Raw genomic sequence first — 23,260 nt, forward strand, 5'->3', positions numbered from 1 at the left:
AGGTGGCAGATCCCCTATCAGTTGTTTAACTAGACTTTTCTATTACCGGGTGAGTTGGCTCTGCGGTTAGGGGGACGGAGCTGTGAGCTTACATCCAGGAGACAGTGGGCTGTCGGCAGCCCTGAAGATGGTTTTCCGTGCTTTCCCATTTTCACACCAGGAAAATGCTGGGGCTGTACCTAAATGAAGGCCACGGCTGCTTCTTTCCCATTCCTATCCCATCGTCGCCATAAGATCTATCTGTGTCCGTGCGATGTAAAATTATTCCACTGCTCTTCCTATAAACAAATATTTGCCCCAATTTGTCTTCTTGAATTCCAACTTTTATCTTCATATTATGATAATTCGTACTTTAAAAAACTTTAAGCTTTTTCTTATCCCTGTGGCCTCATTTAGTTCCATGTTGTAACTGCAAGTTCCATCTACTTCATAATCCAGTGACTTCTCTTCCTCTTCAAGATCTGCACATGTGGTGAAATGTGTGTTATATCTATTATGCATGTGCGCATTATACTTATTGCTGCATCACCTCCCTGTTGACGAATACACTTTGGTTTGTCGTTTCATCAAGGGGTGGTAACATCGTGGTTCAGCTGCACGAGTTAGGCTTCTTTTTTCCCTTGGGTAAATTTGAACTCTTAAGATCCATGTAGGTGATATTACTCCATGCTTTTCTTGGTACACAGCGAGTTGGCCATGCGGTTAGGGGAGCGCAGCTGTGAGCTTGCATCTGGGAGATAGTGGGTTCTAACCCCACTGTTGGCAGCCTTGAAGATGGTTTTCCATGGTTTCCTTTTTTTCACACTGGGCAAATGCTTGGGCTGTACCATAATTAAGGCCACAGCCTACACTACTCATTGCTCAAATATGTGGGGGCGGGGCATAAAAGCTTCAGTTACGTATGGTGCGCCTCTTAGATTGTAACACCGTCTCTCAGTCCATTTAGATTTGTTACAGTGGTCAATAAAACAAAACCTACTGAACTTATAAACTTATCAACACTTTGATAGGGTATCTGAAAGTCGTGCTACTTACCAATCCTGGACTTTTTAATGACCAAATTGTGGAGCATTCAGTGTTTATGGACCTTCAGTCTACATATGGATGTACCTTGTCATGTAACTTTGGTTACCATTTTTGTGTGTACTGTTATGTGTTAAATTACATAGGTCACCCCTTTGAGTAATTTAAACCTTACTGTTTACTTAGAGACCTTTTGGATCCTCATTTCTTTTAATATCTGTTCATCTTATTGTGTGGCATTCCTTTTTACCCCAGTACAAACTTTCTTCCCCATTATTAAGCTTAGTATTTTTTATTTATCAGCCCTCTGGCAGGGCAAGAAGAGAGAATACTTAGACTTTGGTGATACACAGTTGTATGCAATGTGTAGTGTTTTTATTTATTTATTTATTTATTTGTTCGTTCATTTATTTATTTATTTATTTATTTATTTATTTATTTATTTATTTATTTATTTATTTATTTATTTACTTATTTATTCATTCATTCATTTATTTATTTATTTATTTATATGCATGGTGTGAAATTGCGATGTATCATCTAGCAAAGTGCACCGTCTCAGCCTTACAACCATTCCTTTCCTTCTCACCTCATACTTTAATCTTCAATGAAAATCATGTCCGACTCATTGGCTGAATGGTCAGCGTACTGGCCTTCGGTTCAGAGGGTTCCGGGGTCGATTCCTGGCCGGGTCGGGGATTTTAACCTTCATTGGTTAATTCCATTGTCCCAGGGACTGGGTTTTTGTACTTCCCCAATATCCCTGCAATTCACACACCACACATAACACTATCCTCCACTACAATAACACACAGTTACCTACACATGGCAGATGCCGCCCACCCTCATCGGAGGGTCTGCCTTACAAGGGCTGCAATCGGCTAGAAATAGCCTCATGAAATTAATTATATTAAATTGTAAATCATGTTTCCAGTAGGTTTTCTCTGTCTCTCTCTCTCTTTTTTTACTATCGAGGTGGCGGTGCGGTTTGAGTCACGTAGCTGTGAGCTTGCATTTGGGAGATAGTGGGTGAGAACCTCACTGTTGGTTTAAGTGAAGGCCATCTGAGCGCAAATCCCTATCTCCTACCCACCCATTAGGATCTAGAAATTTCACTCTCAGTTTCCCACATACCCACTTCATTGTCTCATTTAAATCCCCAATCACCCTCCAGTCAGTATCTCTCCTACACAGTATTCCACTGATAGCAGTCTCTGCTTCCTTAAACTCACCCGTACTGCATTTACCAGATCCCACACATCTCCAATTATGTTGATACTTATATCAGGTTGATTTACTTTGTTGGTACCAACGTGAAACACTACCACCTTCTCCTTCCCCTCCTCCTTCTCTTCTACTTTCCTCACCATCTGCCTCAATCTAATTCCTGGATAACACTCTACCCAGGTTCCCTTTCCTCCACACACTTTCCCCACATGTCTAACGATGGAATCCCCCATGACCAGAGCCTCAACCCTACCCACTTCATTTGATCCGTTCCCTATCTTTCCTGATAGCTGCAGAAGCTTCTTCCTCCTCCCTTTTCTCCTTCCCATGACCCTGTTCCACCTGTCTTTTCGTATCCTCTACTCTACATTTCCCTTTCGTACCTTTTCCCTTCCTCCTACTTCCACACATCTCAGCAACAGTTCCCTGTTCCTCATCTTCCCTCTGTTGTTCTACCTGGAGTGACTCATACCGATTTCTCATAGACACCTGTCCTGAATTCTGATCCTGAATAGAGCCCTTAGCCTGCAATCTCCTTCCCCTTAGAACATTAGACCACCTGTCTTCTACAACTCCCCCCTTTCCTTCCACCTCCCTCTTGTACCCCTACTGTAACCTGCACATTGTTTGAAGGAGGCCTATCATCCTTCCTGTATACTGTGAGAATCCTAATTATCTCTATCAAACTCTCCAACTCCTCTCTCGTACCCCTCAATGCCTCGCCACACTCACAGTTCCTAAACTTGCACTACTTAGCCATTATCTATGGAAAAAATGAAAATAAAAGGAATAATAAAATAACTTATGTGCAAAAAAAGAAATGAAAGGAGGGATATATTGTCTGGGATAGTACTCAAAGATCACACGACAATAAGGTAATTAATGTACGACTATACTACAATACTACTTAGTCGTACTCTATTTTTATCCTACAACACCCTAACAGATGCTGGGACTGTACCTCAATTAAGGCCATAGTCGCTTCCTTCCCACCCCTAGCTCTTTCCTATCCCTTTGTCGCCATATGACTTATCTGTATCGGTGCGACGTCAAGCAGATATACTGTGTATAATCGGAAGTAATTGATACATTTCATCATATAAATTTTGAAGGTCTTGCCAGAAGCTTAATATCTTCACATAGTAACAATGTACTATTGGGAACTTGGATGAGTCGCCCAGTGATCCACCATTCTTTGTCTTAGGCTGAGCTCTGATATTCACTTTGATACAAGCTTAATAAAAGCTTAGAGAAGTTTTAGCATAGTACATATACTTGACTTAATTCCTCTGGAACATAGGGCATCTGTGAAACGTCTCTATTGTGGTCGTCGATTTGCTAATGCTTTAACTTCCTTCCAAGTCTTCCCTTCTTCAATGGCCTCCTCCTGTACAGACCTTCTCCGGGTCTTCCTAGGACAACCTCTCCTCCGTGTACCTTGCGGATTTCGTTCCAATGCTGTGCGTTCTATAGATCCCGCTGGCTTTCTCAAAGTATGACCTATCCATTTTCTCCTCTTGATTTCCACTGCGATTGGAACTTCGTTTGTTGTTCTCCATAGCTTGTCACTTGATATAATTTCAGGCCATCTGATGTTTATGATGCATTGTAAGCAATGGATTATAATTGTCTGCAAGAGATTAGTGATAGTTCGTGTAACTTTCCAAGTTTCACAAGTATATAGACGTAGGCTACCGATTTAACATTTGTATTGAAAATTTTTATTTTTGTCTTCTTTGTAATGTTGTTATTCTTCCACGCTGTATACAGCTGCATAAAGGGTCCATTTGCTTTCCTTATTCTGGCTCTCACATTGTCTTCCGCCCCACCACTTGTCACTGCACTTCCCAAGCAGGTAAATGTTTTAACCTCTTCAATCTCTTCTCCTGCCACAAATAATCTTTCATCAATTTTAGCATTTACTCTCTTTTCCTTGGTCTTAACAACATTTATATTGAGACGAGCTGCCTCTGCTTCCTTCCTTAATCCTTCTAACTTGTGTTTCATATCACTAATTCTTGAAGACAAAAAAGACAAATATCATCTGAAAATTCTAAATCTTCCAGTCTTTACCCCATTCCCCATTGTATTCGTCTTTTTCCTTCTACCCAACAATTTTCTCATGACATTATCGAGCACCATTAAAGAGATTGTTGGTGAAAGAATGCATCCCCGGTGATCTCCACTTGTGACATTCACATAATCTGTGAGCTTACCCTCATGTACTACTTTGCATCTGTACACTTCATACTTTTCCTTCATGAGATTCAAGATCGTATGCGGTACTCCATATTTCACCAAGGTCTTCCACATTACAGTCCTATTTACTGAATCAAAAATGCTGTTTCGAAGTTATGATTGTCAAGTACATTATAGCCTGCCATTCACTACTTTGCTCTAGAACTATTCTTAGCGTATTTATTAGATCAACATAGCTGCGCTGTCTACGGAAACCAGCCTGTTCAGTTGAGTCCTTTACTCTGTTTAGAATTATTCTAGAGAGAATTTTACTTGGTATGCTCAGTAGTGTTATTCTTCTTCTATTCTTACACACTGTGGTGTCACATTTTCTGGGAAGTTTCACAATCAAGCCCCCTTTCCAGTCACATGGAATTCTCTCTTTCCATATTTTCCCCAATAATGGTAGGAGCAAATTAATGGTGGCCTCTTCATCCACTTTTGCTATTTCTGGATCTATATTATCACTATACCTGCTGCTTTACCGTTCTTTGTTTCAATGCTAACCTAACTTTGTGCGTTGTTGGGGGATCTAGCTTTATTCTTGAGTCTTCACTATCTAACCCTTCATTTACTTCTTCTTGCATTTCCTGCTCATTTTCAACATCTTTGTTTAAAATTTATGAAAAATACTCTTGCTATCTTCTCAGTTGTTCTTCCTATAACCTCCTCTTGACAGCTTCCTTTTAATATTATAGAGTTGTTTGTTTCATATCACCCTTTTTCTCAGCTTCCTCTGCAATTTGTGCCTGCTGGTCAGTCCATAATCTTTTATCACTTCTCACACTCCTTTTAACCATTTTGTCAATTTCTGAATATTTCCTTTAGGCTTCTGGCTCCTGCTGTCTTGTTCTGCTTTGATTTACTATAGCTTTTGCCTCTTTTCATTTTTCAGTTAAGTTCCATGTTTCCTCAGACATTCAGTCTTTCCGTTGATAGCTCCTTTACCCAATTACATTTTCACATGTATATAAGTGTTCTTAACCTTTTCCCAAGTTTTTTCCACACTCAACTCTTCCTCTTCTTCGAGATTTCAAAAGACTTCAAACCGACTTTTCAACTCCAAACTAAATTCTTTCCTCTATTCATTGTGTAACCTTTGAATGTCGAACCTCGTTTTTGTAGTTGCAAACTTCTTCGATGCAGCCTTTATTTTCAGTTTAAACTCAGCTGCTACCAGGTTATGATCACTACCAACATCAGCTCCTCTTTGTTCATCACATCTGTCAATGACCTTCTAAATTTCTTACTAATAGCTACTTGGTCAATCTGATATTCTATTTCGTGATCTGGTGATACACATGTAACCTTATGACACTTTTTGTGAGGAATTAACATCCCTCCAATCACCATTTTCTGGCTTGCACACAAATTTACAAATCTCTCTCCATTATCATTAATTTTGTCTAATCCATGTTTCCCAATCACATGCTCTAGTCCCTCATTATTTGATCCAATCTTAACGTTCATATCACCCATAATAACAGCAATATCTCTTTTGTTTATATTCTTATATTATATTTAGTTTCATTCAACTGATGATAAAATTGATCCTTCATGTCAGCATCAGATACTTCTGTTGGTGCATAACAAACTACTATTGTTACATTTTGAAATTTACCTTGAAATCTAGCTGTCATCATTCTATCAGAGATCTGACTCCATACAATTAAACTGTTCTTGGATGTCCTACTTAGCAGCATACCCACTCTATTTATCCATTCAGCATCCTCCCCAGACTGTCCAGAGTAAATGTGTTCCCATTTTGTGTCATAATCTTTCCAAAATCGCACCACCTCACTTCACTTAAGCCAAGAATTTCCAAGCTATAATTTTGCATCTCTTTCTCAACCTGATTTAGTTTACCTTCCTCTGTCAAAGTTCTAACATTCCAACAATCGATTCTCATTTTCCATTTCGAGCCAAAGTTCGTCATCAAGGTATCCATCTGGATTTGTTTCACTTCTGTTTCTTTAATAATTGGATTTAAGATGTGCAAGTTATTAGTCCATAGCATCTGAGCTTGGTGGTGGGGCTGCCACCTGAGCCTCCAAGCCTACTGTTTACTGTAGGGGTTGTCTCCTTTAGCCTTTGAAGATCCCTCTTCACCACAAGGCAGTGGTTTCCCCCATTTCTTTAACCCCATGGACAGAGGGTTGCCTCATCTGTCAGATTTGCCATTCCAAAGGTCTCCTTCTCTGCCGCATTGCTATTGAGGACTTCACCAGGGGCCTGTTAGCCATCACTTTTCAGGGTTCCTGAAGAGCCTTCACGGCTACCGTAGTGGTTCTGGGGCGCACACAGCCTCCGCTGTACATCACCCCTACAGGCAATCCCCTACTTTATGCCTTGCCCACCTCCCACGACATGGATGAGGGGTTGGACTTATGGGAGGGATAGTACATAGAGAGGCATCCAAAATCCTTTTGTCATGAGTTCCTCTGAGACAGTGTGAGCAACAGATAGAACTGTTGACTGTGCATTTTTAGTATTGTAATATGATTGTTTTATTCTTTACTGTAAAACAAAAATACTATGATTAGGTTTTTTTTTTTTTTTTTTCCACATGAATACTCTTCAAATTATGGAGTAGTAAAATTTTATGTGAAATTATGTTTATATATTGTGTATGTTATCTTCCAGGGAACTAGAAACTGGTTTTGGTGTACCTGTTTTTGACCGTTATGCTGTTGTGATGCAGATTTTACGTGAACGTGCTGTGACAAGAGAGGCAAAGCTTCAGGTTGCAATGGCTGAAATACCTTATTTACGGTGTGTGTTATGTATTTAAACTTTGAATAGTATACTGATATCCGTTGTTAGGTGGACTAGTGTATGTTGAACAGGGAACTTGGGAGTGTCCAGTTCCTTGGCTGAGGGATCAGCTCTTGGCTTTTGGTCCGCAGTGCCCCAGGTTTGATTCTTGACTTCGTCGAGGGATTTTAATTTTAAACGGTTAATTCCTTTGGCTTGAGGACTGGGTGTTCATGCTGTCCCTAACATCCCTGTAACTCATACGCCACATAATACTACCCTCCACCATACTACAGTCCTGTGCAAATTAATTGGAACGCGGCAATAATGTACACATTTTTAATTTTTTCATTATTTACATAATACATACCTTGAATAACTTCTAATAGCTAATATGTCCTCCTTTGTGTTTTACAAGTTCTTTCACATGATTTGACATTGATTTCACAAGCTTTGAACACATATGTTTCAGTTCATCAACATGTAACCACACTTTAATTAGAGACTCTATCATGAATACTTTGGTGGAACAGTCAGTCTCCTTTTGCAAATAGCCCACAAGTTTTCTATAGTCTTTATATGAGGAGAGTTCCCTGGCCACTCTAATACACTAATATTGTTATCACTGAAAGTATTTTTCACTTTCTTTGAAGTATGGTAAGGAGCCAGATCTTGCTGAAAAATTCTGTCACTGTCTGGAAACTTCTGCAGCTCTGGTACAACTCTGCTTTTTGCACAGGGTGTCCACCAAATCCAGATTTTAAAGTTCCCTGACATTTCCCTGTTTTACAGACATAAAAACCATTCTTTCCCTGACACACAATGAGAAAAAAATAAAATTATAAAGGAAGTTTCCACCTATGACAGTAATATTAAAATACATTTTGAAAACTTAACATCCAAAAAATAAATGAGCAAATAATGTGCATATTAAATTTCAAAACTTGGAAGTTGAATTTAGTCTAATTAAATTCATTTCAAGATTTTTAAAAATTGAATACCATTACTGCTTCAGCAAAGAAATTTCTTGCCGGGCTGAGTGGCTCAGACGGTTGACGCGCTGGCCTTCTGACCCCAACTTGGCAGGTTCGATCCTGGCTCAGTCCGGTGGTATTTGAAGGTGCTCAAATACGTCAGCCTCGTGTCGGTAGATTTACTGGCACGTAAAAGAACTCCTGTGGGACAAAATTCCGGCACCTTGGCGTCTCCGAAAACCTTAAAAGAGTAGTTAGTGGGACGTAAAACAAATAACATTAATTATTAAGAAATTTCTTCATCTATAGCCACGAACAACTATCGAGCTTCTGCCATCACCCTCCGCTTCCTTTCTTCTAATTCTTTCAGCAACAAAGTGGCCTTTCTCTTTTTTTTTTTTTTTTTTTTGCAAAGAATATTCTACTTCCATTGTTTCACGTTTCTCCTTTAGATTTTGAACATACAAAGCATGAACATTCCTTGCAGCATAGACCATGTTCTTATTAAAGGAGACCTTTTCAATTCCACCACAGTTTGAAATAGCATCATATAATCTTATATGTGCTACAAGGGATTCTTGTAGCATGTTCTCTGCTATCATTTCTTTATTAACAGAAAAACCATGTTCAAGTGAAGCATTTCCATGAAGCAATATTAGTATCATTTCAGAAATTAAGCCAACCTTTCTGTTTTCAAATTTACTGTTGGCAAAACAGTGCAGAGCCAAAAGTGATCTAACCTCTCGTCTCTTGAAGACAAAGAATTCACTACTTCCTTGAAAGTATCATTGTCACAAACAGAAGGTAACTCCCTTTGTATATGATCGGCTTCATTAGTCGAGATCCATTCGTTTTCAACAAAGGCATTTAAAGCCATCCTTAGCCATTTGCTGCTTAGCGGTTGCTTGGCTACACTTGGATTGAAACAAGAAATTCCTTTAGTCAGTTTATATGCCAGCGGTGACCGTTCCAGTAACTTCTTGCACAAAGCTACCATTCTTCTTCGACAATCTGTGCGAAACACTATTATATATCTATCATTTAATCCAAGAGTGCCACAAAGTGCTGCTCTAGCAGCATAACCTTTGTCAGTTATAGATGCAGGCAGAAGATTTTCTTTACTGCCTAAATTAATTTTGAGGACATTTTCTGAAGACTGCAGTTACTCAGACTTAACAAACTTTGTCATGACATTTTTCATTGCTGCAATGAGAGATTCATACAGGAGTAGTGCAAATGGAAGATCTGTCTGAAACTGTTTTAGGAATGGTTCCAAATCTCCAACAAGTGATAATAAAAATGACAACTTGATCTTAAGAAGGTTATCTTTAAGTGAAGCTGATACTATTTTCAAGCTGTTACAGTTTGGGATTTTCTTGTCTCTGTTCCTTCCACATATTTGTCAACATTAGGTAGGATATCTGTAGCACGTTCAATGACTTTCAAATTTTGAGGCATCTTACTGCACAGTATTTCAAAGGAAGTACGTTTGAACCTGAATAATGTGTATAATCAGCACATCTTGCAGGAACAAAGCAAAACAAGAAGTGAAGAGCATGAAGAAACTCTGCAATATTCTACTAGGTTTCTTTTACTGCCATTGTGTATGAATTGTGCACAGTATGCAAACCACAAGATCCAATGTTCACCAAAACAGGAGCATCTGGATTATCATTTAGTAAATTACCGATATCCTGAAGGAACTTTTTATTAACATTTGGACCATCCATTGAAATTTGTAAACTTTTTTTTTTAGATTGAGTCCTTGCATTGCTTGCAAAAAACCATTTGACAAATCTTAGGAGGTAGAGTGACCAAGAAACACGGAATTAAAATAAGAAGTGCATACTTCATTACTGTCAGGATTGAAACAAAGAACTACAAGATCCATTTGGTCCATCTGAGAAACTTTATTCAGTGACTCGTCAAAACCAACAGTGAAATGTGTGCGCATGCTACACATCTCAAGAACTTGTTTATGAAAATAGGTAGCCAAACCATGAGTGAATGTATATGCAACTTTTGTTCAGTGCAGTTGAACTTTCAAAGCTATTTCAGAGTCGGAACATTACTGGGAACGAACATACACTAGCTTCACTGGCACGTAAAGAATGGTGTTGCATGACAGTATGCATGCACCAGATAATCTCAGCTTTGGTTACTTGCTCTCTTGAAAGGTAATTCTGTAGACATCTTGTCTCTGGTGAACCTTAAAAAAAAGTAATAGTAGTGGTGGTGGTGGTGGTGGTGGTGGTAGTAGTAGTAGTAGTAGTAGTAGTAGTAGTAGTAGTAGTAGTAGTAGTAGTAGTAGTAGTAGTAGTATATGTGATAGAGTTCGTTGTGGTAGCTGTGGCAGGCAGAGGACAATTTGTGCTTGCAGCCAGGGTATTTATTATCTACTGAGTTTAAGTCTTTCTGTTACTTCACTATTCACATTTTTTTTTTTAACTTGAAAGGGATGATGAGAACTGGTTGAACTTGACACTAGTGGCATGCTTATTTCCTCCCATGAACTTTTTAATGCCTGTATCCCCATGTTGCTAAGAGAAAATAATGTTTTACATATTATGCAATAAGCTGAAAATTTGTCCTGAGGCATGAATTTCAACCATGTTCTGAAAGTATCATCAAGCAGCCACCTATCATTAAACAAAGTTTTCCTAGGCTTTGATGAAGACATTGTTAGCTGAAAACAGTCGTAATATAAGGATATTGTAAACATCTTTAAATAGTTCTATACTCCGTACGGCTTTCTTCTAAATTGACAGTTCGTAAAACATGTGAGCATTGACTTACATATGCTGTTAGCAATGTACTGCTTCGATAGCAGCTGATGCAATATAACTGCAGCACACAGCCCTCTTAAAATGTAATACCGTACCGGTACTAAGAAAATCACATGCGAATCACAAATGAAAACAAATTCACAAAACCTTCAAAGATAGTGTTTGCACTTCCTAACAATATCCAACACTAAAACAAGAATAGGTGCATTATTAAAGGCCTTACTTTTTGGTGAAATAAAACTGTTGATTTCGGTGTTAAAACTGACACTATTTCGGTCAGTATTTCGTGAAATAAACTGCCGAACTGATCAATGTTTCTTGTGAAATCTTCCTTATAGTATGGGGTAAATTAATTATTTTGGTATCTTTCATAATCTATAAGTTTCATTTCCGTATTGATTATATTCACAAATATGAAGTTTTGAAGCTTCTACCCAATCAGTACATATATTTATATATTATTGTTCTACAGTACCGGTTTCGACCTTGTGAAGGTCATCTTCAGCTGACAATCGTAACATGCAGTTAAAACATCACAATAAGAATGTCACATGATATGGGTAAAACATAGTCATTACAAATGTTCTAGTTTAAATAATCGTCTACATTAACTGATATAATAATTAAAACTTAACATTACTATATGTACATGAATGATGTATGTTAAAATACATTTTTCTTAAATTATAAAGGTGTCACATAGTATGGGTAAAAACTTTATCAATTTACAAATGTTTTTCGTCTTATTTTCGTCTACGTTAATCGGTATGAGAGTTGAAACTGCGATACTATTATGTGCGCAGTGCTCGCCGTGCTCCCGAATAGCACACATCAAAGTGTCCACATCTACAATACAAACACGTCCAACAACACAAAGTGAAGAAGGAAGCTTTCACGCTAACCAAAAACACAAGGCATGTTGAAATCAAGTGTTACATATTGACATTTGACAAAAATCAAATAACATAAAGACTAGGGGAAGCACGTCGCTAAAACAACAATTTATCTACATTTATGCAATGTATTCTATCAAATTTTATGGTCAACCAGTCTTAACATAAACTATAAGCTGTGTGTATAGATCGACGAAGTCCCGCACTAAATACCGGACAACTACCTGATTTCAACATAAGTGTTCATATTACTTCAAGAAACTCATACTATTATACCACCTGTAGACAAACACGGCTGATCATATATCATAACATAGTAGCATATACAACACGCCGCAAGAATGAATCTGTACTTCAAAATGTTTTCTTCATCTAGTCACAAGTTTTAATGTGGAACAGTGGACACTTCACAATTTAAGAAAATTGTACATTCAATATATATCACCTGCGCACATAATAGTATCGCAAAGTTTCAACTCTCATACCGATTAACGTAGACGAAAATAAGACGAAAAACATTTGTAAATTGATAAAGTTTTTACCCATACTATGTGGCACCTTTACATCATCATCATCATCAACATCATCATCATCATTTCCATTTATCCAGCTGTAGCCGGGTAGGGGCAAATGTGGTTCCTTTCAACTTTCTTTGGTCTTTCCACCACTCCTCCTCGAACACTGTGTCCCAGTCCAGGTTTCTTTCTATAATGCTGCGTTGGATGGTATCCTTCCATCTCAATCGTGGTCGTCCACGGCCTCTCCTTCCTTGGATTTGCATTTCCAACACCTTTTTTGGCATTCTTTCGTCGTTCATACGCTTTATGTGCCCAAACCATCTTAGTCGGCTCTTCTCTATTCTATCATTCATTTTTTCCACTCCAATTTCTTCCCGGATTTTTTCATTCCTTATTTTGTCTCGTCTACTCTTCTGTATCATACTCCTCAAGAACTTCATTTCGGTTGCCTGTATTCAACTCTCATCCTTCTTTGTCATTGTCCAAGTTTCTGCTCCGTAAGTTGTTATACATCTTGTACATAGTATCCTTTGCTTCCGTTGGCACATCTTTGTCCTATAACATGTTTCTTACACTATGATAGAAACAACTTCCAGCTTGAATCCTTTTACTAATCTCAGCATCCAGTCGAGCATTCTCCATTAATTCACTCCCCAGGTATTTAAACGTTTCCACTACTTCCAGGGGCTTGTCTGCAGGACTAATCTGACCTTTCCCTTCTTTCTCCCCTCTAGTCGTAACAAGAGTTTTACTCTTTTCTGCACTTATTTTCAATCCACATTCTTCGATCTTCCCATTCACCGCATTCAACTGCTCTTGAACCTTTCTGTCGTCTTCTCCCCAAATCACAATATCATCTGCAAATAACATCATGTTCATTTGTCTTCCTCCATATGCTTCTTTTGCTGTTCTCATGATGTCATCCATTACTATTGTAAACAGGATTGGTGATAGAACACTTCCCTGTCTCAGCCCACTAGTTATTTTGAACCAACTTGTCCTGCCAACCTGTGTTTGCACGCAACTACAACATTCCTTATACAATGCCATGATCATTTTTATTAATCCCTGTCCAATTTCTTTTTGCACCAGACTGTCCCAAACTTTCGTCCTGGGGACACTGTCATATGCCTTTTCAATGTCAATGAATGTCATCACCATATCATTCCCGTACTCCCAATGCTTTTCCATTAGTTGTCTCATAATGAAAATGGGCTCTATTGTTGACCTTCCACTTCTGAAACCAAACTGATTTTCCTGTATCTGATTCTCAACCCTCAACCTTATTCTATTTTCCAGTATCCTTTCCATTATCTTAGCAACATGGGATATTAGAGTAATTCCCCTGTAGTTCTTCGAAACTTTCTTATCACCTTTCTTGAAAATTGGGATGATTATTCCTTTTTGCCAATCCTCAGGGACCTCCTTATTCTCCCAGACATTCCTGAGAACCCGATATGTCCACTGCAGGCCTACAGCTCCAGCTGCCTTTATCATCTCCACTGAAATTTCATCTATTCCAGCAGTTTTTCCATTCTTCATCTTTCTTACTGCCATTTTGATTTCATTCATCCGTTGTTATGTTCAGCAGCTTCTGAAAATACTCTCTCCATCTATTTCTTATTTCTTCTGGCTTTGTTAAAATTATGCCACCTTCATCCTTCACAAATCTGGTGTTTACTTGATCTCTCTTTTTGTTTCTTAAGATACCATACAGTAATTTCTTGCTGCCCTGCGTATCATCTCTCAATGTCTGTGTGAATAAGGCCCAGCTTTTCCTCTTTTTCTCCACTACTTTCTTGGCCAAATTCTTTGCCTCCACATATTTTCTTCTACTTTCTTCAGTCTTAGATGTTTTCCATGCTTTCCATGCCATTTTCTTTTCCTTCACTTTAATCTTTACCCTATCATTCCATCAGTGTGTTTCTTTGTCTTTCACATTTCCTGATGTTCTACCACACACCTTATCTGCACATCCAACCAGTGCTTCCTTAAATCTTTTCCATTCCTCTTCAACATTCCCCACCTCTGTCCTGGGTACCAAGGGTATTATTTCCCTTTGAAATTCTTCTTGTATGCTTTTCTCCTTCAACTTCCATATTTTAATTCTTTTCTCTCTTCTTAATTGGGGTTTTTCAATCTTTCCAACTTTCAATTTTCCTATCACAACTGTATGATCTCCACCAAAGGCTTCTTCAGGCATGGCTGTTACATCTACAAGGTTCTTCCGGTGTTCTTTCTCTATGATTATATAATCAATCATGGTCTTTGTTCGTCTGTCTCCCCAACCATACCTTGTAATCTTCTGGCTGTTCTTCCTAAACCAGGTGTTTCCAACAATCTTTTGATTCCTCATGCAAAAATCCACCAACAACTCGCCTTCTGGATTTACATTTCCATATCCAAAGGGCTCTACAACATCTTCCTTTCCTTGTCTTTCCATTCCAACTTGTGCATTTAGATCTCCCATCAATAGTACTTCCTTATCTTCTATCTGTCTCTCCACTTCCTCTAAGAAGTCCTCTAGATGTTCATCTATGCAACCAGTTTGCGGGGCATACAACTGAAATAGATCTTTCACGCCATTTTCAAACTGGAGTCTCATCATCATCATCCTATCGCTGACAGGTAAAATGTATTTTAACATACATCATTCATGTACATATAGCAATGTTAAGTTTTAATTATTATATCAGTTAATGTAGACGATTACTTAAACTAGAACATTTGTATTACCCATATGTGACATTCTTATTGTGATGTTTTAATTGCATGTTATGATTGTCAGCTGAAGATGACCTTCACAACGTCAAAACTGGTACTGTAGAACAATAATATATAAATGTATGTATTGATTAGGTGGAAGCTTCAAAACTTCATATTTGTAAGGCATCTTTGTTATAAAATCTTAAAAAAACCAAATACCGTATAGAAAATGTTCTAGAAATATATAAATCACTGATACCTCAAAATAAAGTTTGGTGATCTGCCCTGTAATATGGATTTATACTTAGCCTATATTTTTTACATGTTGAGTTACTTTTCTGCAAAGTACAAATTAGCATGGTTTCAACATCAGCAGGCAGAGTTGTGCGACGGTCGGAAAGTATCTTTATGTAAGCAAAGAAGCCCCTCTCGCTGTCCACATTAGACGTCGGAAACCATGATGCTTGCGAACACTTGGATACAAATTCACTGGCTTTCTGAGCTCAAGTTGGCAGATTTGATCCTGGCTCAGTCCGGTGCTCAAATACGTCAGCCCTGTGTCACTAGTTTTACTGGGACGTAAAAGAACTCCTGTGGAACAACATTTTGAGATCTCGGCGTCTCTGAAAATCGTAACAGTTGTTAGTGGGACGTAAAAACAATAACATTATTACTACTCAACCAGGCGATTTATTTACAATAGGCCCACTAATACCGTCATATTTTAACAATAAAGACAGTATTATTTATCTTTCCTTTTATGTTCATCCACTTCCTCATGCCAGCATTATCCATTTTTTCTAGAGGAATTTTAGCTTACATGAATGATTTTGTTGTGTCTACTACAAATTGCTCTCTATCTCTTTTCAACTTCTTCGCGATGTGTGAAGTATCGCCGATTGATATTTTCTGCTTCGAAATGTGTTCATTTGGTTCATTCTTCTTCCTTATGTGTGTTTCTGACACTCTGCCGTGCTTATCGCACGTGTCTTTTCATTTTCATGTAATACAAATATTACAGTATTTACACATTAGAATCTTTCTTGCAGCATCAAATACATAGAATCCCACACTGTTGTATTCCTCGCCCCCCGAAAAACCTATTTTGATGTTAGTTTTTGGCATTTCTATATTTAAATGCTGGACATTAACCAAAAAAGGTTCGTAAGTAGGGAACTCTCACTGTGCACTGCTGTATCTAAGACCGGTCTTCTTTTCAAGATCGCGGAACTGAATACACGTACTTCTGATGCATAGTGCACATCGCCTTGTGTGCGTTTGTGTAGAGAATATACAGCACTATCAATAAACTGAAAAGGAAACAACAATTGTCCAGTTGTCAGAAACATTTAAACGTTTATTGGAGAGCTTTCCCGCTATTTCGCATTTTTCGCACCAAGTTGTACGTATTTCGTGATTATTTGCCCAATTCGCGCAATAAATCAAATTTTGCGATATTTCACAAGTTCGTTTTGCTCAAATACAGTACATTAAGTACCTAGAAGGTCATATATAGGCAAGAACGAAGATATGAAAAAAATTTGTCCGTATTGCTCTTGCCAAAAAATGCATTATGCATTATTATTAAAAATGAGATAAATAAATTATTTGTGGCTAACAACTGGGATAGGAGGGAGGTTATGACTGATCGAGACCACGGTGTCAATTTTTGCTGAGTCACATTCTTGCCACATGTCTTTCACGATCTGTTCTGGGGTATGGTACACAGGCGAACTATATACTAACCATCACACGTATTTAAATAAAATTACATCTACACTGAACACTATTAAACCTATACCACACATGCCTAGCGAGGTAGCTTAACCACGTGGTGATGTAGACAATACAGTTAGTAGCCAGGTTTCGAGATTGCGTTCAACCGAAATGAATCGATGTCTTGGCTGAGTCAAGACAGAAAACATACAAACATACTTCACAAACTCAAAATCTCCAAACCAACAAACAACTTTCATCTTACAATGTGTTGTCACTTTATTTTAAATCTTGTTCTGTATTCGCAAAATTACACGTGATATTACAAGCTACTAGTCGTGCCTCAAAACTTCCGAACCCCTCGCACGAAAGATAGGTTAGAAACTCAACATGGTGTGGCCCGAACGGTGTCATGATGCATTACACATTTACACAAGGCTTACCTATGTCAGCACACTTAATAGTAATAATTATGATAATAATAATAATAATAATAATAATAATAATAATAATAATAATAATAATAATAATAATAATAATAATCACTCGATTGAGTAATAAGTTTTAGTGAATTTCACACTTTCCTGCATTCAGTCGGTGTTTTTTGTCTGTTTTTACATTTTATGAGGTAGTAAATGTCACACACATCATTACACAGTAAAGAAACACAGTCATCTGTTGGGTTGTGGAATTTTGTATATATGCATATTTTTTTTTGGAAGCCATATATTTAAGCAATTAGAAAAACTGAGAACGCAATATAGGCCTAATTCATCAAGCTCACCATTCCCCAACAACACAGAATATTCAGTAGTAAGCAGATCAAAACATGAAAATTTCTTCGATCAGTTGATCTATCATAGTCGCTACTGCTTGCTATAGGATATCCGTATAGCTATTGATGCTATTGGATACTTCACATTCACACTTTTTTTAATGTTTATTATGTTTCTTTTTAATTTATTCCTGGCATAAAAGACATGCCTTAGATTAATGTTATAAAAACTGAGAAATGTGCTTCTGTTGCACGGATAAATATGGTATGTCCATTTTATCTGGCAGAAGTACAAATTTCCAGATATTTTCTGAATTCCCTGACATTTCCCAGTTTTCCAGTTATTTATTGAATTCCCTGATATTTTCCAGTTTCCCCAGTTTTCCATATGGGTGGACACCCTGTTGCAGTACTAGTCAGATTTCATCATCCCTTCAACTGATGCTAAGGTTCCCAATCCTTCATATGTGGAACACCCCCAAAACATCTTCTGCATGGGGTGTTTTACGTTCTGTTGCAATTGATGTGAAGTTGTTGCCTCATTATTCACTTGGCGCACATATTGAAACCTCTGCCCCTGCACTTGAAAATAACTCTCTTCAGAGAAAAGAACTATCTTCCAGTGTTCTATCATCCAGTCCTGATGACTAAGTGTCCACAAAAGTTCTTTCTCATTTCTCCTGTTAGAAGGTGTTTCTTTACAAGTTTGCAGGCTTTCCTTCCATCTAACAGAAGTCTACGGTGAACATTAGAAACCTGCAGATTCACTCCCCATTCCCCTAATTCATATGTTATGTCCACAGTAGTAAGCCTAGGATTTATTTGACTTCTCCTGAGGAGAAATCAGTCATCAGTTGGCGTCGTTTTCTTTTTCCTTCCACAGTTCCCCTTTTCTTCGGTGAAATTGATCCAGTTTGTTTGTACTGCTGAATAATTCTATATATAGTGCCTACACCGACACCAAATTTAGTAACTAACTCTTTGTGTCATAGAAGTATTTTGAGATAATGCTATAATTGCACCATGCTTCCTGGGAGTCATATCCGTTGAAGAAATAGGTATTACTACCACCTCAAAAATCCTCCAAATTGACTCGCTTTGAAATAAATACCGCTTTTATCCACAACAGTCGCCACACAAATTAAATAACACTGAATAACAGTGCAAATAACGTGTAGAGAGCGTGTGAACTAAGAATAAGTCATGTGTAGCACACTGTCGCTAACCATTGGAAAAATAATTTAAAAAATCCGTTGTTCCTATCAATTTGCACGGGACTGTAATATGCAGTTTCAAAAATGCATCATATTCTGCACACACTCGTCAGAGGCCTGCCATACAAGGGATGCACCAGTCTAGCAATAGCGTCATGAAATTATATTATTATAGTTCTGGGGATCATTAATTTCAGTCTAAATTGAAGACTGATGGTGATAATAATGGGGACTGTTTTTGCATTTTCATTTCATGTAAAAATATTAGTAATAATACAACCGACTCTTTCCATAAACTGTATTCGAATGAAGTTATTTCAATTATACCGTACTGTTTATTGTGTTGGAAGTTATCAATGAAAGTGATAGTTAACTTCCACAAAGCAAGGACATCTATGTTTCAAGTTTGTGAACTATGTTTTAAAGTTCTTAAATTACTTCAATATTTATTATAGCGCAGAAATGATAGCCCCTGGATGAGTGGAATGGGAAGACTTTAACCATCCGTAACCTTGGCACTAAGTGGGATTGAGTGTTTATCCCATGTCCAGTTACTACTACAGTCTGTCATTTTTAAATCTCTATGGTGAATTTATAAAAGGAATTTCCCTTTTTTAAATGTATTGCTCTGAATCAGGCATTCCACACAATAGAAGGAAAAATAATTACTTGACTACGGTTTAGTTTGTGTAGTTGTGAGCTTGCGTTTCGGAAATACAAAGTTCACATTCCACTGTCAGCGGCCCTGAGTATGATCTACGTTATCCCATTTGGACATCAGGAAAATACTTTAATTGGGGCCGCAGTTGCTATCTTCCCATCCCAGTGTTGGTGAAGGCCTTGTATGTGTTAGAGCACGTTAAACCAATAAATATCAAAACAAATTAAAAATAAATAGATATTTGTTTAAGGTATTATAAAATAAAGAAAACCCGGGTTGATAATACTGCATGCGGTAAAACAATCAACACAGAAACGTTATTAAATTACGTTGGTATAATATGTGTTCATAATGTGTACCATCACTTGCCACACATGGTTGTTAATGTTTCCAGAAGATTATTGGACATGTTTATGAACATAGGTTGGTGTAAGAACACAAAAAAAATGACATCTCACATAATTCAGGAATATTTGTAGGTTGAAAATGGATTCTGGGGCCATGAGATCCGGGGAGCAAGAAGGGTTGACATAAGACTGATCCCATATGACAAAGCTTGTCAACGACAGCTAACATTGTTCTCTTATTTAGTGCCTCCTTGTTAAATCACTCCTCATACTGTTCTTTAACGTTAAACAAACTCGTCCCATTCTGATGCCCCACTCCGGTTGACCAGAAGGTTTGTTCCATTATAAACACCTTCCCCTCTGTTGTGAGAACCATAATTGCAGAAATCAACACAACACTGAATTCACAGTGCAATATGTACAATATGTATGTATGTATGTATTTATATACAATAAATAAATCATTTGTTGCTAGGGAAACATAGACAGCAGATGAGCAGGAATTTCAGTGTCGCTTGTTTTTCTGCATACTAAACAAGTTACTATTAAAGAAGCAATATTCTATACCTTATCGCAAAAATTAATTGAAAACTAACGTCTTATGAAAGTATTTCTATTCTGCATGAAAACATGAACTCTGGGATTCATATGTTATAGGTAATTCTAAATATTTGATAAATGCTGCACAGTGTATTGTTGAACCTTACTAGAAACATTCCTTGTATCCTGTTAGACTATCAGTAAAGATTTTTCTCTCATTTATTTTTACTGTGGTTGCATTTTAACACTGAGTGAAGTAGGCAAGGACTTGCCAATAGTACACATTCTATTTGTATTTTTGCTCTGTTGCTGAATGTAATAGTGTTATTCTTACAAGCCTATGGTTCATTGACAACATATTGTTGATATAATATGGAAGCAAGCTGAGGATGGGTAAACATAGAGGGCAGTGACTGAGCTGAATATTCCATGGAATATCATTAGTATGTTTTACCGAGTGAGTTGGTTGTGAAGTTTGGGGCGCGCAGCTGTGAGCTTGCATTCGGGAGATAGTGGGTTTGAACCTCACTGTCGGCAGCACTATAGATGATTTTCCATGGTTTCCCATTTTCACACCAGGCAAGTGCTGGGGCCGTAGTTTAATTTAGGCCAGGGCCACTTCCTTCCCACTTCTAGCCCTTTCCAGTCCCATCTTCGCCATATGATGGTTGGACATTAAAAAAAAAAAAAAATTAGAAAGGGCTCCAGCAAGGTGGAAATGTCAGACCTATGCTGATACGCAACTGCCAAGTAATACACACCATATATACCATGCTATGGGAGCCATTGCTAGGGAACTTTCAATGGTTACAAAAGCAACTATTTCTAGAGATATCTTCTGAAGGCATTTGCTTGAGCCAGGGTTGTATAATCAGAAGTCTGTGATGTGCATCCATCTGCATTCTTGCCTTACAAGAGAACTATCAATAAAGTCATGTTGAAACCGACAATGCAATTTCGCTTAGAGGATGAGGGGAGACCATAAAATAGAGATGTACAAAAATTTAGCCGCCATTTAGAACGGGAAGGTGTCGAAATCTTGGTTCAAAATCCGTGTGACAAAGCAGCTACTGGACAACCTTTTCATCTTGCTGGCTGGCGAGGCACTCAGTGGAGTGGAGTTTCAGTTGTGCTGGAGAGAGATAGAACGAACTTGCAGATTACCGCACACCAAGGTCACTATAATGTTAGGGAACGAATGGGAAACATAAATGAGGTGCGTTAATTGCATGATAATAACACAAATATTTTTGGCACCATGCACAACGAATATGCACTTTGAGGTTGCAGTTTTCTTCAGTTTCCTTACTTGGGTGAAGGCAATATTTGCAGGCACTTTGAACTTGGGAGGTCTCTTCCGTTGTATAATTGGTTGTGAACCACGAATTTTTAGTCATGTCTTTGAACTGTGGGGAAGAAAATTAAAAAAGAATGAAGGATTACATTTTCAACATGCTGTTTCTCTGATAAACATCAAATCGGAAGTCCTCACTAGCCAAACGGCAAAATATTTATCCAGGAGCTGTATTTTCCCAGCAGTGCCGGGAAGTATCTGGAAAATTCTATATTGTTGCCTGAGACAATGTATTCAAGGCTGCTTTTATCACTATAAGTAGTCCAGCAATCTAACAGTAGCAAACACTTGTCTTCCACGAATGGGAAGAAGGCTTCTTGAAATTAATACTTTAATTCCTTATTTCCCACTTAACCCTGATTTTTTGGCTGTTACAATTATATTATTGGCATGAAATCATCATCATCATCATCGGTTTGCCCTTCCAGCGAGCCGGGTAGGGTGTTTGAAAACGAGCGTCTTCCAAAGTTGCCTATTCAAAAACATTTCGTTGCCCAAGACAGATTCCCAATTCCATCCTCTTCTCTCCACGTCTTCCCTCAGCTGGTCCATCTATCTTCTTCTTGGTCTTCCAGCTGGTCTTCTACCTGTTATTCTCTTTTCCAAATAAGCACATGGTAACCTTTTGCTATTCATTCGTTTAACATGCCCAGACCATTTAAGTCTAGATGATCTAAGTCTTTCCTCCATCGATTCATTTAAACCTAGGTTAGATTGGATCTCATCATTTTTCACATGATCAAGTTGGGTCTTTTGGAGGGCAGATCTAAAAAATTTCATTTCACAGGCTTGAATCCTACTACAATCCTTTGATGTTAGTGTGCATGTTTCCAGAGAATACGTAAGGATGGGAATGAAATATGACTTGTACAGGGTCATTTTTGTTCTTTGTGGGACCTTACAGTAAAATGAAAATGTTAAAGGTCCACCTTTTCAATACCATGAATGTTTATTGATGTGAATATATATCACATAACGTTTAGAGAAGGTTGGTACTAGTTTCGACGCTCATTGCGCGTCATTATCAGCCAACAAATCAATTGAGCAAAATGCAACTTATCGAATAGCAATATATAACACATGATAGCACCTACAAGACAAATGTTAAACTATGACTAGTTGAAATATAAACCACATGACAGCAAATACAAGGATTGATGTTGAAAGCTAAATTGTCAAAAGTTAAAACAATGAAAGCAAAACAGAGATGGTAACAATAGTTAGGGTATGATACACGAGAAAGTAGTCCAGCTTGAGGTTTGTAGAACATAAGGTGTATCTATATACAACATTTAAATGCACCTACTAAGGCGAATTTTAAATGTAACATTAAAATGATGAGGGTTTGGTGCGTATAACCATCTAAAACATATGACAGCACCTATAAAGTCACTGTTAGATTATAACCAGTTGAAATGATGTGGTGTGTCTGACAGTAAAACATAATATTTTTGAGAAGGTATCCCAGTTGTTGAGTCTTGATAAACAAGAGAATAGTCCAGCTTGAGGTGCATAAATCATAAGGTAACATATG

The 23,260-nt window shown here is 37.8% G+C and overlaps 1 protein-coding gene across 4 annotated transcripts in view; it reads left to right on the plus strand.

The window, feature by feature from the left end:
- The window catches only part of LOC136864129 (putative GTP-binding protein 6), a 195,447-nt gene that overhangs the window by 31,502 nt on the left and 140,685 nt on the right, over positions 1 to 23,260 (plus strand). For 3 of the 4 annotated variants that reach the window (XR_010859275.2, XM_067140738.2, XM_067140739.2), the window contains exon 3: positions 7,132 to 7,260. The exons of the other annotated variant lie outside the window; for it this stretch is intronic. Coding sequence is in view for 2 of the 3 variants with exons in the window: in XM_067140738.2 (XP_066996839.2) it covers positions 7,132 to 7,260 (129 nt within the window). In the remaining variant the exon portion in view is untranslated. The remainder of the gene's footprint in view (positions 1 to 7,131; positions 7,261 to 23,260) is intronic. 4 annotated transcript variants of the gene reach the window in all.

The sequence above is a fragment of the Anabrus simplex genome, chromosome 2, assembly GCF_040414725.1.
Source record: "Anabrus simplex isolate iqAnaSimp1 chromosome 2, ASM4041472v1, whole genome shotgun sequence".
Lineage (NCBI taxonomy): Eukaryota > Metazoa > Arthropoda > Insecta > Orthoptera > Tettigoniidae > Anabrus > Anabrus simplex.